Here is an 18,380-nt window from a genome sequence, read left to right as displayed (position 1 = left end):
AAACATCTAGAATATAATATTTACATTTTGCAAAACTACACATTTGGAACAGTTAGTTAAATCATATCCAGTACAAGTCTTTGAATTGTTCGACTATCTGTAATCTCTACGCCAGAAGCCAGATCCACGTTTTCCAAACTGTCCATGGATGTCACCACTTCTGAAAAGAAGACATAAAAGGGCAGCATCCTCTTGTGGCATGTGTGTGCGCAGCATAGCCTCTCCGTGTCACGACCTTTGAGAGCGGCACAGAATTTATGACAAGGTCATATAAACCACATATGGGCCCCATCCCGAAGAGTTGCCACGTTTTGACACAGGAGCATAAATAAGCCTTTTCCTGAGATGTGGTTTCTGCCCCGGACCCCTACAATCATCATTTGATGCTGTTTACCAGGGGCGTTGCAACAGGACAGGCAATCCAGGGTTCCCAAGCTTATTCTGTCAGCCACAACAATGACAATCTTGTGACAATGCCTTTGAATCAGCACTAGATTGCTTTGGTTCCCTTTTTCCTGGGAACGCCAAAGTCTCTTGATACACCCTAGCTGATTAAATATCCTCAACTGAAACCTCTGACCAAACTTTCCCCAAAAATGTACGCTTTTTTTATGAGTCTGAATTGACTGAACATACCCTTTCAGTGCTTTATATTTAATAACATTGAAGATGTCATCTCACCTGTATCCGATCGGTGTAGTGGTCCAGCAGCAGTACTCCAGAACTCGTCACCTTTTTGGTTTCCACCATGGTCTTGAGATCTGCCAGCAAACTCATGTGTTTTGACATATCTGTTGCCAAAACCTGGGGGAATCAATATGAATGCATTAATAAAGAGAACAGCAAAGTGTCTCCAAAATAAAGGAGAGCTAAAGCTAGATTTATACATTCCAGGTCTGCGAGTCTGCAGAGTTCTGCTATGGTCTGTGTGATATAAATCAATTGCCCATGTCCACAATGGAGAACTTATATGAGCACCCCAACATTTTGTGAGTGTTCCCACTGCACATGCTCCACTTGGCACGGTGCTTTCCAGTCCAGTTGGTGATGTGCTTTTGTTTTGGTCAAAGAGATCCACCATTGCTACAACAAATTGTGCAAGAAAGAGGGGAACTTCCCAGCAATAAATTGCAACTACTGGAATGGAATTAAATATCGCAACTGTTTTCCATGCATGCACAAGCAGAATGTGTAGCACAGAACCTTAGTAATGGCACTATTCCATTACACAGTTAGCACTAGCCATACTCGACTAGACTCGGTTTGGTATCAGACACAACGTTTTAACTGATCTACAGTTCAGCATTGTTCGCTTGGATTCCTTCACATTCACTCAGCTCGCTTAGAACCTCGCCAGAGCAGGTACTGGAAAAAAAAACAAAAAACCCAGATAGCATGGAAAAGCGCCATATGTGTGTTGATGACACTCACCATATCAATGACAAGTTTTCGCAGGCTCTGTCGCTGCCTCTTGCTGAGGTTCTGGAAGATGTCACAGTTGTCCTCGTGAAGCAACTTGAAGCCCACAGCTAAGTGATGGTTCTCCAACACGGACTCATCATTATACATCAGGGCTAACTCTGAGTCTGAGGGGAGGCACAGTTCAACACATATGTCAAGACACTTCGAGTAATTGAATCACTCCATCAGTAACACTGTGGCTGCACAATTTGAAAATGTGAAGATGAAAGATGAAGATGACAGCAGCGGCAAAGACAGTCATCAAGAAATGATTCAGTTCAACTGACAAAGCTTGTATCGTCTCTACGTTTTATGTCTGTGTGTTTCTTAATCTCATTTGGACTCACTGGTGTTTATGAGGAATTGGTTGGACACTCCTGGATGGTCCACATCGTGGATGGCAGCTGCAAATAACGCAGCTAGAATCTCTAGATCGGTGAACACAGCCTGTCAAAGGTATTTGTGAGAGAAGAGAACAAAGTTAAAAATCTCAAATTACACTCAAAGTGGTACTTTGTGAAAGTCTGTCAAGTCAGGATATTGGCAAGAGGTCGAGGTTTTTACATCTAGAGCCGGTGTTGATAGCAGTACATGAGTAGACTGAGTGACATCTGCAGCGTGAAGGCTGTTATGGTAGGCCACATTGGCATGGTAATGGTCCTCCAGGGTCATTACATAGGTGACAAATGTGTCCATGGGGATCCGAAATGTCTTCAGTAGATCTCTTTCCTGCAGCAGGGAAGGTCCAGAGGGGTCATGGTCACAGATACAAATTACAAGCCACTGTAAACTGCTGTTCAAGCCCTCTGGTTTCTCCCACTCACCTGGAAGATGGCAAACATAATACAGCTGAGGGGTCGGTTATTAGAGAACTCTGCCACACGAAAGATATTAAGGCCCCACTTGTTCAAGTCGTTCAGCTCCTGAAGGTACAGCGGGCAAAAATATTTCACATCAGTCCAAAACTCCAGCAGTTTGTGTTGAATTGGGTTTGATTAAATGCAATTTCTTGTGTATTTTGTTTGTACTTTTTGTACTTATATAGCAAACAAAACATGATGAATCTAATTCTGATGTACCAATATCAAAAATATGTTTATATGTGATGTCTAAGGTTGTGTGTTGAGTTGCATTTTCCCATTAGCTAATGACAACTTGACTTGAGTTCCCCATGGATGGATGGTTTGTTAGTTGGATGGTAGAGTAAATCCAACACAATCACCCTCCCACTTCCGAAAGAGTCCGATATCAGCAATCTGAACGACCATCAACCAGTAGCACTTTTCCTTTTCTGCTCTTTGGGAATCTTTTGTGTTCTTTCTATGTGCTTGCAGGAACTTGCATTGAGTGGGCTGCTTTCCCATCCATTTACCCTGGCTAATGCGTCCTCGTGTTCAGTCTTCACGCCGAAACGAGGCATGGCGGAGTTGGAAAGGCTGGAACTGTGTGTGAGCTTTTTCACCCCACTGATGTGACACATGGGCTTCTCCCTCTCTCTCAAGGTTGGGGATGGGATCTCCACCTCGTTCTGCTTATCTGGAAGGACGAAAAGTCAGGGGTCATGCGAGATGAAGAATTATGGAGGGTTGTGCTTGACCTAGGGTCAACGCTATAGTGGACGAGCAATAAAGGTCCAGCACGAGTGGATGACAGGTTTGATTTACCTAGAAAGGTAGTGGAGATGTATTCTGACACCTGGTTCCCTGAGCGACTCATCTCTGACAAATGGGACAGCTCCCTGTTCAACATCCTCTTGAACTGGGGAGAGGAGACAACCAGGAGAGTTAGAAACATGCTGATACATTCAGACTTTTTCACATTGCACTTTAGATTCATTTGTCTTTATACATAACAATAAAACATTCCTGTGATTCAAATGAGAAGAATAAATTATCACCCGCAATCTGGCTTCATTCACTGAAAGGTGAGAAAATCAAGGATGAATGATGCCTCCTCTTTGTCTGAGATGAGAACATAATGTACAATACCTCCGATACAGCGTGCTTACATTTTGATTTTTATGTAGTGATAGTGCAGTGGTGTAGTGTGATTACGTGCATTGTTCTTCATACACCTACAGTGGCAATCACGACCATCTTTTCTGTAGGTCCTTGCCGTACTGACATAAAAACAGTGTTCCTGAATGTTCTCTCCGAGTCCCTGTTTTTCGATAAACACTGACTCCATAGCTGCCTGTCACGCAAGTCATGCAAAGGTAACAATGCAATTCGGACAAGACCCCTCTGTCTGTGTCCTACTGACTGATCTTTCACACATAACCATCTCCATGGCAACCAGAGCGGTTGTCATGGCAACTGCCTCCTCACAGTCAGTCCTCCAGCTTGATGTGAGAGCGGTGGCTGCTTGGGTGACACTCTGAGGGAGTAGGCAGGTGTCTCTGACCTTTTCCAAGGTCAACCCTCCCCTCCACCGCTGTCTCCCTCGCTACGTCTCTCTGTTGCTTATATCTGCTCCTCCCACCCTCTCAAGGTAAACAACACTCTCTGCTTCTAACCCCCCTTACCCGTCCCCCCCCCACCATCCGACAGTACACCTCTGTCATTGGCTCGACTCGGGATTTGGGAAAACAGAGGTTTTCCTTTGCTGTACTTTGATTTGTCCACATGAAAATCTAAAGCTTTGTTGACCAATTAGAAAAACTGACATCACTGCTTGGGAAGAAAATGGGAAGACATCCACAGACGTTTCCATGTTGTTTTCTACGCCGGCGGTTGGGGCTCTACGTTTACGCCGGCAACTCCATGGTCAAAAGGAACCAATCAGGAAGTGAATGTAGATCACTGCATCATTGTTTACAAAGGTTTTTGCCATACTACAATATAGTCTTCAAACAGAGCCGGCAGCAGTTTTGAACTTTTCAATTTTAGGGTTCCAAAACCACCAAAAACAGAGTCGTGTGAATGTAGCATCATTTATTGCTAATGCTTTTTCCAGAACATCCTAGCTAGACAGGCACTCCACAACATTCACAACAGGCCAAGCCAACAGGTTGCCTGACAGCAACATCGTAGAAGCACTCATGCAGAATCAGTCATCAGGAGCCAGGAAAGCCAAGTCAAGGCCGGTGGCACACATAGGCAGCAGCCTCAGCCCAGACCTCCTCTCTTTCTCTCTCTCTCTTTCTCTTCCCTAATGCTGTAATGCTGAGTCATAGCTGCCGACCAACACTTCCACAGTGCCAGTCCGAGTGTCAGGACAAACAACGCTCTTCTCCTGACTAATGAGGCAAACATGCAAACACTGAGCTAGCATGACCACCGACTCTCACACCTATGCACCTGTAAATGGAAGAGGGAAGGATGGAGAGCTCTTCCTGTCTATGTCTGGGAATATCTGGCAAACACGCACAGGTTGCTGTGACCTTGCCCTGATCGATAAAAAACACCATCAGCCCAATGTAATACAAAAGACTTTGTTTTAGTAGCTCAGTGGCAGGAAACAATATTAGAAGCAAAGCTGGTAGAACTAATAAACTTCCATAATATCTGTTTTCATACATTTGAATGAATACAGGATGTTTCGTACACCAAAAGGGAACAAAAAGAAGCATGGACTCATTCCTGTGACACTAAGTATCGTCCTTTACTGACAACACACTCTGCTTCCTCTAGTCTGTATTGAGGCCAGCGTCCAGGGCTAGAAGGAGAGACAGAGAGAGAGAGAGAGAGAGAGAGAGAGAAGGATGTGGGACGCAGGTGTGTTAGATGGAAACAGACATTATGTGACACCGCAACACACCTGCAGTAAAAAATGACGGAACTACTTCATCACAAAGTCCCACAGCTTTTCTGTAAGATGATAATAAGCAGCTCTGTGTTTCCCACAAAGGACAGAAAATGTAAACGAGGAGTGAGGACTGAGACTGATATTGTCTTTTTGTTTGCAATATGGAAGCACAGAGTGGGTTTTAATAAAGTCTGTGCCTTCATCACTGTTCACATACACACTCAACAATATCCTGCCTCTCAGACTCACTGTCAGACACGTAAAAACCTTTTTTGTCACAACATAAATTCAGCTTATAGTGAAGCTTCTCCCTCGTAAACACTCACACACTGACACAGTCACGGCTGGGGTAAACACAGTTAGCAAAGATGTTAATGTATGCATAGATGTAGCTGTAACACTTGAAGAGTCCACAGGATCTATCCAAGATGACCACTGACAGGCCTTGTTTGCCCTCTGCAAGCTCTCCGAGCCCTACCTGGTCCCACCAGCCGATGAGCCAGGGCCTGGAGCAGGTCTCACAGAACAGGTCCACTAACGGCGTCCTGCGCTCTGCCGCTGTCCCACCCGCCTCCAGAACCCCTCCGGCAGCCGCACCGAGGTCCAGCTCTGCCCCTGCCCTCCCCTGCAGCGGGCTGTAGCTGGAGGAGCGGGGCAGCCTGTAGCCCCCCGGCACAGGTGAGGGGCAGGAGGATGGCACGGGTTCAATGGCCTCCACCACACCCATGTTGAGGGTGACGGGAGGTTTGGGCCGATGACACAGGCAGGAGGTGCGGTAGTGGAGCGGGGCAGGGGCGCTGCAGGTGCCCCAGTGGCATGAGGGCGTCGTCCGGGTGTGTGGGGAGAGGCCACAGCCAGTCAAGCCGGGACACTCCAGAGTGACGGCTGCCCCGAGAAGGGGCGAAGGAACAGGGGAAGGGGGCGAGGGTAGGGGCTGCTGATGCAGACTGTCCTTGTCTACATGCAGCACCCCAAAGCAGGCCACCCAGTCAGTCCAGAGTCAGGCTCCAGCCTTAGTGTGGTCCAAAGATGAGGGTCCCCCGATGGGCAGACCAGGAACCCCCTGGAACCGGCTGCTGTGGAGACTACATCCTATCCCATTTGCTGAGCAAACTGACCCAAATCCACAGTCACTGCAGGGTCGAGGTGGAAGGAGGAAATGTGGAGGAAAACAGAGGGGGAGAGGGAGCGAGGTACCGTCTGAAGGGCACAGAGAAGCGGCGATAGAGGAGATGAGTGGCAATGCGAGAAAGATGTAAACGGAAAGATGACACTGTGGGAGCTGAGCTGCTTGACAAACAACAATGAGAAAAATTCAGATGATGGAGGTGAGCGGAATCAGGAGATGGTGGTGTATGTAGAGCATGAAGATGACTGTAGTATGAAATGATGGAGGTGAAGTGAGCTCGGGTGGCAGCAGGAACATGCGGGAGAGGGAAACAGATGAGGACAGGAAAAGAGGAAAACAAGGATGGAGAGGGAGACAGAGAGAGAGCGAGAAAGAGACAGAAGGGGATGCAGGCAGGCCTGTAGCAGACGGTCAGGCTGAAGAATCACACCAGAGCTGTGGTCTGGAAAAACACACGCTCCCTCTCTCCCTGCGTCGTCTGCCCCTCCCCCACGGTACTGATCCAGAGGCCCGGCCCAGTCCTACTCGTGCATCAACTCCATCTCAACACCACACAGGCAGCCACCACAGTCAGCCAGGCTGTGCCTCCCTGATGGTTCTGTAGCCCAGCGCCCCGGCTCCAAATCAGTCCATGCATCAGCTGGCCAAAAAAAAGCCAGAGGTCTAATCCTGCTGCTTCAGGCTGCTCTTCCTCCTCCAATGCTCTGCCTCTTGCGCCATTTCTCTGGATGCTGTAGACAGCTCTCGCAAGCTAATCAGGCAGTGTGGCTGCAGGCGCGTGCATGCATGTGTGTGTGTGTGTGCTCTCCTCTGCTCGGAGCCCCGAGTGCGCATGTGCGGCAAGACAGCATGTACGTCTGTCGAAAATATGTGTGTGAGTGAGAGTGTGAGTAAGAGTGAGAGACTGAGTGGGAATGTTCATGTGTGCACCTCCATGTTGGCAACAGTGCGTAGGCTTTCTGCAGCTTAGTTGTGGCTGCGAACAGGCAGCGACATATTCATAGAGACTCAGTTTACCCCAGGAGACTTTACACACACATGCACACACACACACACACACACACACACAAATGATGTCCTCTCCTCAGTCCTGTCACCCAAAAACCTGACCTGATTATAGATTATAGTGCAAGTGCAGCACAGGGATAATTTCAACAATAAAGCAAACAAGGCACACAGCACTGTCTCTTTAAAAATTGAACACAACTAAAGGAGCATTGCCTCCGTTTCATTGGCTGCTGCACGGCCCACATGGCTCGTGGTCAGAGTGGGAAGCCAATGACGAGGAGGGAAGGGCAGACCCTGCTGCTGCTCGATAGCAACCAAGGTTACAGCAGAGACATCAGCATCAGGACCCGTCAGCCCCCCCCACCCCATGTCCTCCCCACCCACAGACTGTCTCCCTCGCTCTCTCTTTACCTCTCCCCTCTCTCTCTCTCTCTCTCTCTCTCCCATGTCTCCACAGATACTGTACAAACACATGCTTACAAAGCCTGCCCATGTGCACACTTACACACATGCAGATGTAGCGTTTGCCAAGGAATCAGAATAGTCATATTTTTAAAAAAGCAAATGCAAGACCTATCCTTTTAGTCTGGCTCTACATTTATTTATTTATTATTTATTTGTATTTTGTTGATTTATTATCTGTTTGTCCTTGTTATTCTGTCTCTGTGTGGTCTGTTTTTTTAAATCGTCTTTGATTCATATTATCTCCCTTTAATACTTTACATTAATCTTTAATATTTTAATCTCTTTCAAGTCTGTTTTTTTTAACCTGCCTTTTATTTGTCTTTTTGGTTGCTGTTCTTCTTTTGCACTTTGTGCTACAGTTTTTTGTTCTGAAAAAGTCCATTTATAGTAACCAATTTACCTAATTGCCATATTGCATGTTTTTGGACTGTGGGAGGAAACTGGAGAACCGGCAGACAACCCACGCACACAAACCAAGACTATCATAGTTAATGAAATAAGGAAAACTAAAATTGAAAAAAAAAAAAACTGAAATAAAAATGAAAACCAGAGTTAAAACCCAGATAACTGACTGAAACTTAATTGTGTGTTTATAAAACTAAAATTGTAGCGAAAAAGTGCTATTAATTATGTTGTTGTTTATGTCATATTCATGTGTTTTTCCCTTTCACACTAACTGCATCCAAACCTCAGCACTATGATGCCCATTTTCATGTAGACTGTTAAATTTGATCCAGGGATGGTCGTTCATCTGTCCTAACAAACCTTTTAATAAATGGAATCTTTTGCACCATATTACAAAAAACTCAAACTAACACTAAAACAAATAAAAACAAAAATAAAAACTAGCAAACTAAAACTAATGAAAAATCCAAAACTATCATAACCTTGAACAGCAACCATATCCGTTCCCTTACATTTCTTATCCAAACAAAGGACGTCCATTTCTCCATGTGAGATCCTTTCATCATATACTGTACATCCGTCACATTTCTACTGACATCTCTCGCAATTCTCATCAAAGCACCGCCAAAGTTGGCGCTGCACACACTGGTGCACTTCACAAATCACCTGCCAGGTTTGAAGCCTGTCAAGCGAAGACATGCTGGACTCTTAAGACATTTAACAGAGAGACGTGAGTTGGGGAAGCACTCCCTCCCCAAAGAGATTTCAGATATTAGGTAAGTATTTCTAATGAAAATGTTTTACCCGCTGCTCCTGCTGGATTATTTTTACCTTACTGTGATAAATGATCGTGGCGGAGCTGCACCGTTTGAGTTCCACAAAGAGTGGGAGCTGGTAATAGGGACGCAGCTGCAGCCCATTTTTAAAGCTGGTGAGATATTCTCGTAAGTCGTGAGTTCATGAGTGAAGCATCCAGGTGGAAGGACAGTGATAATTTGCAGTTGTGGTGTGCAGACAGGTGTGTGTGCACCTTGTTGGAGGCCATCTCACTGACGGAGCGATGGGTCTGAATGGTCTCCAGCTGGTCCAGACACCAGTCCAGCTCCTCCAGAGTCTCCCGAGCCATCTGCTGGTACGTCTCCTCTGAGAGGGACAAGCACACACAAATACAGAGACATCACTGTCTTTATGTAGGAATCAGCACAACAACAAAAAAACTGATATAAACTGAAGTAAACTGAAATAAACTGAAGTACACTGAAGTAAACTGACGTAAACTGAAATAACGTAAACTGAATAACGTAAACTGACATAAACTGATGTAAACTGACATAAACTGAAATAACGTAATCTGATATAAACTGAAATAACGTAATCTGACATAAACTGAAGTAATCTGGGGTAAACTGATGGAAACTGACCTACACTGAAGTAAACTGGCATAAACTCAAGTAATGTAAACTGACGTAAACTGAAATAGCGTAAACTGACATAAACTAAAGTAATGTAAACCGACATAATCTGAAATAACGTAATCTGACATAAACTGAAGTAACGTAATCCGACATAAACTGAAGTAAAGTAAACTGATGTACACTGAAGTAAACTGATGTAAACTGACGTACACTGAAGTAAACTGATGTAAACTGAAGTAAATTGACATAAACTCAAGTAATGTAAACTGATGTAAACTGAAATAACGTAATCTGACATAAACTGAAGTAACGTAAACTGAAGTAAACTGGCGTAAACTGGCGTAAACTGGCGTAAACTGAAGTAAATTGACATAAACTCAAGTAATGTAAACTGACGTAAACTGAAATAACGTAATCTGACATAAACTGAAGTAACGTAAACTGACGTACACTGAAGTAAACTGACGTAAACTGACGTAAACTGACGTAAACTGACGTAAACTGAAGTAATGTAAACTGATGTAAACTGGCATAAACTGACGTAAACGGACATAAACTGAAGTAATGTAAAATGATATAAACTGAAGTAACGTAAACTGACGTAAACTGAAGTAAACTGAGGTAAATTGACATTGACCAGATTTATTTTCGATTACAAGATTTTTTTTCAGGTCCTGTGAACAACTCAACAACTGGTACATCTTTGCTTTCAATTCAGTGATCAAGACACGAAGATCCTCGGCTATCTCATTCACTCAGAAAAACTGATCGCCCCCACAAAAAATCTTGTTAATACAGGCCCCGAAAAACAAAATCTCATAAAAACAGACCATTTGTAAAAAAGGTGAATGCAATACGCATCCGTAGTTTTGTGGTTATTCTTAACATATTAAATGACATCTTACAGATATGACAGACATAATAAGTAGAATTAAAAAAACCTTAATAAAACTAGGTTGAATAAAAGAGTGAGATAAACACTTTCTCAGGCTCCTCTAAACAAGACTTAAAATATATGATAGTAAATCAATAAATAATAGAACCACTGAGCCAGTACAAGAATAGGAATAAATAAATAAAATGAAGGTGGTAAGAGTAAAAACTGTCATCAATAAATAATGTGCTATATTACTTGGATAACAGGAGCAAAGCTTGTAAATTCAACTTTAATACAAATGAACAAAACATTGTTAAAACATATTTTTTCTCTAGAACTGATTGAAAATGTCGAAATACACAAAACATGAAGACATTTTGATGGGCCAAAATAAAAAAATTATAGACTGAAATTCAACAGCTGTCAATCTAAAATAGGTTGGAGGGTCTAAACATATACTGTATGTAATTACATAATGTTTGATTGATGTTTCTGATGATGTAGAACTGTTTATATATAACCATAATATTCAAGATTTTATTGTACAATCACCCAAGTCACACACTTAAAAATAGAAATATCACTGTGCTGCAAATTCAACTACTTAAATAATTCATAAATTATATCGTATTTAGTATAATATGACAATAAATGACTAAACTTAACTCATATACCCAACTCCACACATTTACAGTAGCATGACTCATTAATTATAAAACATTATAAATCAAATGACATATTTAATACATATATTAAAATGTACTTATGAGCAAGTAAAAAAAAATGTCTATATTCCATCTGTATTACCATAAATTTGAGCAGTAATCCTGTGCCGCTGCACTTTAATGGACTTTTTGTAGCGAAAGGTGTAAACTATATTCTACTTTATGTGCATATCTTACTGTACCCTTTTCAAATGTTGTAGTATATGCTTTATTTTATTATTTTATAGTTTATTTTAATCCTATCGTATAGCATTTGACGTGCATTTGTCAATCCGCTGACCTTTCGGCTGCTGTAGCAGTGTCTAAACGTCTAATCTGATATAATCTGATTTATTCTGTGTCTGTTTTTTCATTAATATAAACATTTATTGGAGAACGACCATCATATATATAAGTGAAATAATTCTTCAATAACAACCACACATGATGGATGCTCTGCATTCATGTTTGTGTGTGTGTGTACCTGGTATTCCTTATGTTGTGGGGACCTGAGTCACATTATACACATAACGGAAATTACTACATTTTAAGGTGAAGACAAATACTCCTTACATTTGTACTTAAGTATCTGTACTTTACTTTGTTATTTATCTTTCCAGCGACATTGACTGTCTTTGTTACTCGTTACTACCAAATAAAATCAGAAGAAGAAGAAGAGTTGGTATTATGATCTGTATTTACTGTACATTGAGCTTTTCTAGTCTTTATGAGCTGCTTTACACTAAAGTTTTCACCCATTCACTCATTCACATGCCACAACCTTTTAGTTAAAAGACAACTCACCCTACCACTGTTCCACCATGACTCAAAACCTCACTTTTTTTCTTTAGATACTTAAGTACAGTAAATGTCATATACTTTAATATTATAATATCTGGTAACATATTTGTACTTTTGCTCAAGTATCCCTTTAAAGTACTTTATATAACACTGGTTTTATAGTTAAGGTTAAGGTCAGGGTCAGGGTTAGGATTAGGACAGGAGTAATTATGGTTAAGGTTAAAGTAAGTCTCCAGGAAATGTATGTAAGTCAATGCAATGTCCTCTAAAGTCACGGAAACCAATGTGTGTGTGTGTGTGTGTGTGTGTTTAATTAGCTGACAACATACCAGAGAGTGTGGCTTGGGGAACAGTGGGTTGGCTTGTCACTGGTGACCTCCTGTGGACAAACACCTCGTTACATCAGAAGGAGAACAACAACAACAACACGCTGCTGCCCCCTGCTGGGGTTCATCACACATTCAACATTGCAGGATGAGGCAGAAAAGAAAAAGGCTGGGGCTGTCACAGGGGTGGGGGAATAAACATTTGCGCATGAATGTGCATGAATAGCAGATAATGTGTGGATTCGTTAAATTCCTTTACTTCACGTCAACTATTGAAGTGTCCAGAAACAGTCAGAGACAAAGCCTTCACAATTATGTAGTGAGTGAGGCCTTTTCAGGGCACAACGCTGCATAATTACAGATGCTGATAATTCTGTGGTGCATAAGATATATATATATATATATATATATATATATATATCATATTGATGCAGTGCTAAAAGCCCTGCCAGCTCCAGCTCCTACTCTCCACTGCATTACAAAGGAAAACAATTTTAGTGTTATTGAGCGTCTGCATATCGTCTGGGTACAGAGTCAGGGCCGTTTCAGCTGAGGTGTGGAGTTTCTCTGCACTTCAGCGTTGAGTTGGAGAGAGGCCAAAAAACCATGCCGATTATATTTCTCGTTGAGCGTGCTGTCGTCAGATAGTGATAAACTGGTTAATCACGACAGCAAATGTGCTTTTTTTCCCCCACGGGAGCAAGGAGACAGAATCAAACACACATACACACACACACACACACTGCACACAAAGCAGGCAGAAGTGACGAGCGTGAGTCGAGGGGAGGGGGGGAGGCGTGTTTGACAGCATGATACTGACTTGTTAGTGGGTGTTGTGACATTGGCGAGGATGGTGAAGTTGCTTCTTACAGTTCGTAGGCTGGCCAACACCTGGGGGACGGACGGACAGCGTAGGAAGGAGAGAAGGGGGAGGGAGGAGAGAGAGAGAGAGAGGAGGGAGGGAGTGGGGTGGAAGAAGTTCACTGCACTAATTAACGACCCTTCTCTAGTCATTTGCAGCAATTAGACGTATCAGACGAGGTGCTTGAGGCGTACCTGAGCGAAAGGGGTGACGATCATGTCTTCAGCGTGCCTGCAGGGGAATGTTTGAGAAAGAAAAAAGAAAGAGAATGAGATGAACGTGAGCAGCTGAGGCAGGCACTCAGTGTTTATATACAGTATGTGTTTATAAATGAATGTGTGAGCGGCGTGGAAATAATCCTGACACACGTTCAGACCTGGTTTTAACATCCCTCCTCCGTGGACTCGTCACACGCAGGACTGTTCACTCCCTGGCTAGGGTTGCAAAATTCTGATTCTGGGAATTTTGAAAGTTGGGAACTTTCCATTTCCATAGGAATTTATGGGAAATAACTGGACATTTTCCAAGTTGAATGTTGAATGAAAAAACATTGTAGCATAATCTTGGCTAAAACATTCATTCCTCAATACGGAGACATAGCACACGACTACTGATCTGAACACAGCTACAGGCTATTAAAGCCACACATTTGAGCCAAAGGACAACATAAAGTCAAGTAAATAGTGTTAAAGTTTAACAAGCAACTATTAAATCAAAATGTATTGCTAGCTTACTGGTAAAACAGATATGCTACATGTACGCTAGCTAACACCATTTACATTAAAGAAGCTAGCTTATCGTGGCACTAGCTACCACAAATGTGATGCTGTTTCTTCTGCCTCCTACTGGTCGGTTTTATGTAGCCACACAAGATTTCATACGTCAGTTGTAAGATGTTTTGAACACCTTTACATTAGTTCGGCTAACTCATTTTTTTGTCGTCAGAAAAATTGTGTGGAGGTTTTAAATAATGTGAAGAAGAACGCAGCAAAAATGTTAGCCTTTTAAAACAATGTGTGCTGTTGTGATATTTAGGTTGAGATATGACTCAACCTAAAAAAAAAACTTTAAATTGTCCCAAATTTCCGGTTAATTCTCATTGATTCCCATACATTTCCAAACCTAAGTTTCCATGGAAAGTTTCTGGAATTTTTCTAGAAATCTTCCGCCCCTTAACAGTCAGTTAATCTCAAACTCTGAGGGATTAATTGATTTAAAATCTCAGTTTTATATATATATATATATATATATATATATATATATACATGTGGCCCTAATCCCCTTCTGTACTTATTTGTTATTTGCTTAATTTTCTACACACTCTGGTCAAAATTCCTCAGCTCCACTCTGATCACATACCCTGGTATATACAGTATAAAACAGTACCAAGCAGAGGGAGCTTGCTTGCACACCCCTGGTGGTACCACAGTTTGAGAACCATGGGTATGTGGTGTTTTTTTTTTTTTCAGATTTGGGAGCGTTCAGACTCGATGGAGTCAATGGATCAGATGTTAATATCAGGTCTGAAAGACAACGACAGATTATAATTAATCAGGATTTCATTAGCATATTGTTTGCATAATTACAGTCGTGGTGTGACTGTGTTGATTATGATAATGTGAAGTAACTGTGTGTGTGTGTGTGTGCTGAGTGATGGATCCACGTTGATGGCTTCATTCTCACCCCTCACTGTTGACGGAGGAGTTGCGTGACATGGTTTTGGGCGATGTGTCGTAGTCGGAGTCAGAGCGGTACAGGAAGGACTCCCTGCGCTGACTCTGGGGGAAAGACGGGTGCAGCACCACCCCAGGACTCGCCTGCGAATCCATGGGACTGCGGCCTGGTGAGGGACCATTCTCCGAATCGAAGCTGAAGGGTCAGACAAGGCAGGGAGAGAGGAAAATTGGGTTTATGTCTGTAACATTTTCAATCTAAAGTGTTTGTTTTCGCTGCTGCTCTTATCTGATCTGGAGGAAGAGAAAAAAACAATCATCTCACACCGTCCTCTTTAGTGTTTCTCGTTTGCTGAGCGGGGGAAGTTGTAGAGAGAGGAATAAGTGACAGATGCTGCAGCGTTAAAGCCATACAGCTGCGACTCTGCAGTGCTGTTAAACTGGCACGCTGCCACCGCCGGCCCCGTGAGACTCACACTGTACTGATAAGTCATCTTCCGGAGCCACTTAAAGAGAGCAAAATGAACCAAATCATCCCCGGCTTCTCCCCCTGTGTGTCCCTCAGAGGACGAGAGTGATGGAGAGATGTTTCTCAAACCCAAAGGAAAGAGATTTAACAAATGAGTCTGCTATCAATGAAAAAAAGATGGATATTCATTTACAGACAGTGGCTGTGATTAATTTTACACATGAATTGAATTTTGGACTGTAAATCAGTGTCTTTACTTACTCAGGCTAACACGCTGCTGATCATCATATGATTAATATTTATCATATTTTTCGGACTCTGATATGGTAGGTTTGCCAAATGTCAGGCTCTTTATGCAGCTCCTCGTTTCATCCTTTGTCATTTGAGCTCCTGTCTCTTTAAGACTCACGATCTCTAAAAGTCAATTTTTCTGCAGATTGGCAAAAAATCCAGGGGGAACAGGACAAAGTGCCTTTCAATTCCACTTTATCCTCTTCCAGATTAAATTTTAATTTATATATACGTGTCTGAGCCTAAATCTGATCCTGACTATGACAGTGGACTACATTCTTCTTCTTATTATTATTATTATTATTATAATAATAATAACTATTATTATGATTTCAGGTCCATTCAAAGCTCAGCTGATGCTCATGCAGAGACATTTAAAAGACAAATAAAGTTATCTCCACGTCTGGAACATGAAGCCAATGTTATCGTCAGTGTTGTCAAGTACAAATCCTTTGTTTCTGTACTTGAGTATAACATTCACGTATCTGTACTTTACATGGTTATTTCTATTTCTATCAACTTTTACTCGTTACTACCAAATGAAATCAGAAGAAGGAGAGATGGTATTTTGGTCTGTATTGAGCTGCTTTACTCTACAGTTTTCACCCATTCACACGCTGCAACACGGGGTTAAGTGTCTTTGCTCAAGGACACATAATAGACTCGCAGAGCTAGAAATTGAACCCACAACCCTTCGGTTGAAAGACAACTCACCTGACTCGGCCTTAAACTAGTAATTGAGGCCATTAACTCTTTTTGCCTCTGTTCACCAATTGGTGGCCCGTGGGTCAAAACCGGCCCGCCAGCATCGGTATCATGGCCCAAAAGCTGATTTAACAAATATGGAGTTCAGAGCTTTTATTCTGATAAAAAATATGAACTTATTTCAAATACATTCTGTTGCTAGAATTGACAGTTAACCTAAAACTAAATGTTTGGTTTGAAAAACACAAATAAAAACACTGCTGTTGTCATGGAAACAGCCAGGTTTGGAGAGTAAATGTCCGTAAAATAACTAATTGCATGTGTTAGGCTCAAAGAAGAAGCAGTAATTCTTAAAATTGAAATGATGCACAATAAATACTAACTTTTTTTTTAACGTAACAAGCTGCTGATTAAAGACAACATCCAAGGCAGCAGACGTGGGTTTTTGTTTCTGACTGAAGACGTTTTGAGGCACTTTGACTGATGAAGATATGATGCTTTGGACCAAATATTCAATCGCTTACAAAAAAATTGGACTCATTTATGTGCTGATCCCTGTGTCTATGGTGTCGATACCATGTGATGGACAGCTAGTGCCATGCAGTAGGTGCTTGGTTGCAGGTGTAGGTTGCAGCTCCACCCCCATGCTCTTCCAGATAATGGTATCTTCTGGTTTCAAATCACACTGTTGCACTGACCAGAATATTTGGCCTTGACAACGGATGATGTCATGGTGAGTTTACACATGGGCCCAAGTCGAGACAACAACAACAAACTTCTCGGGTTACTCTTTTTTTCTCCTCCAACATCTGCAGTTACTGAAACTTTAAACTTCTCCACGACAGCCTTTAGTAAAAGAAATGAAAATAAAAAAACAACCACCTCAGATGAAGTTCTCCTGAAATGAAAGAAAGATTCAGGAATTCACTTCTTTAACAAGGAGTTTGGCGTCATAGAGAGAAGCACACTGCTGAAATATTCTTCCCACCAAAACAGCAACAAGACTTCGACACACAAAGATAAATAAAAATAAGTGACTGCAGCCAGTCACACGTCAGCATAAGTCAAGAGCAGATAGTGAAGCAGACTGTGGTGTCGCTGCAGCGTCTATTTTTAAAGTGGGACGACTTTTATCTCCGCGGCGCCTCCCAAACTTTTGTCATCAACATGGGTCGTGGACGCCTTTCACTTCAACTTCCAAAAGTGAGCGTGAAGTGTGGATATTTTTAGACGTTCACACACACAAAAAATTGGCCAATTAGGAGCACACCCCTGTCCTGTCCCCAGAAGGCTTTGCGACTATTTGACAACAGGTGACATTATCATTTAATGAGTAATGAAAAACACAAATGTCTGCCAGGGGGAGGGAGGGGGCGGGGGGGAGCATGCACTAATCCTTTTATTTATTTATTTATTTGTATACCTCAGAGTAATTATGAGACTTAAGTGTTTCTGAATTCAAACACGTCGCCCAAAATCTAACCCATCTGACAAATGTTACTGCAGTGTGGGCATGGAGGAATTATTTACTTTGTGAGTAATTTTCACAGACACAAATACCAACATCTTCACATATATGTACATATATACATATATATGTACATATATATATATATAAGTACATACATGAAGATATATAGACAGGTTAGTAAGGACTGGGCAGTTAAAGTACAGGTCAGTGGCTTGGATGCAGAACTGTACCTGCAGAAATAGTGAGACGAGCGACTGTGCTCCTGAATACTGCGGTTCAGTTTCATTCGCCGAAACAGAGCAGAGCCCCCGTGTTCTCGAGACTGATCGAGCGGTGACAGAGGTGAGGTGAGAGGGGGCGCCGGAGCCAGACCCTCAGGACTCTCACACAACCTCAGCTGTCGTGTCAGCTTCCTCTGACTCATCGCTGCCCACTCTGGCCCCGCCGGAGCCGCAGACTCCCCCAGCTTCAACTGGATATTGGCTGCCTCGCTCTCTGAATGGCCTGTAGATCCCTCGTCGTCAACCACCCCCAACCTCCCACGTTGTACCACACAAACCACCACCCTCGT

General features: G+C 42.6%; 1 protein-coding gene across 4 annotated transcripts in view; it reads right to left on the bottom strand.

The window, feature by feature from the left end:
- pde4a (phosphodiesterase 4A, cAMP-specific) overlaps positions 1 to 18,380 on the bottom strand; it is a 59,535-nt gene that overhangs the window by 5,439 nt on the left and 35,716 nt on the right. Inside the window, exons 1-13 of one of the 4 annotated variants that reach the window (XM_044050538.1) lie at positions 18,040 to 18,335; positions 14,884 to 15,069; positions 13,395 to 13,431; positions 13,159 to 13,229; positions 12,342 to 12,391; positions 9,246 to 9,358; positions 3,126 to 3,219; positions 2,834 to 2,997; positions 2,286 to 2,384; positions 2,026 to 2,190; positions 1,809 to 1,908; positions 1,432 to 1,586; positions 682 to 804 (exon numbers count right to left, since the gene is read on the bottom strand). In XM_044050538.1, the coding sequence (XP_043906473.1) occupies positions 682 to 804; positions 1,432 to 1,586; positions 1,809 to 1,908; positions 2,026 to 2,190; positions 2,286 to 2,384; positions 2,834 to 2,997; positions 3,126 to 3,219; positions 9,246 to 9,358; positions 12,342 to 12,391; positions 13,159 to 13,229; positions 13,395 to 13,431; positions 14,884 to 15,069; positions 18,040 to 18,233 (1,551 nt within the window). In that variant the 5' untranslated portion in view covers positions 18,234 to 18,335. Of the gene's footprint in view, positions 1 to 681; positions 805 to 1,431; positions 1,587 to 1,808; positions 1,909 to 2,025; positions 2,191 to 2,285; positions 2,385 to 2,833; positions 2,998 to 3,125; positions 3,220 to 5,686; positions 7,199 to 9,245; positions 9,359 to 12,341; positions 12,392 to 13,158; positions 13,230 to 13,394; positions 13,432 to 14,883; positions 15,070 to 17,220; positions 17,237 to 18,039; positions 18,336 to 18,380 lie in introns of those variants that run through there. The other 3 variants (XM_044050540.1, XM_044050537.1, XM_044050539.1) reach the window with 3 other exon arrangements.

Source organism: Solea senegalensis, linkage group LG19 (assembly GCF_019176455.1).
Source record: "Solea senegalensis isolate Sse05_10M linkage group LG19, IFAPA_SoseM_1, whole genome shotgun sequence".
Classification (NCBI taxonomy): Eukaryota; Metazoa; Chordata; class Actinopteri; order Pleuronectiformes; family Soleidae; genus Solea; species Solea senegalensis.
Note: the sequence above shows the minus strand (reverse complement) of the source record. Positions and strands in the feature narration are given on the sequence as shown.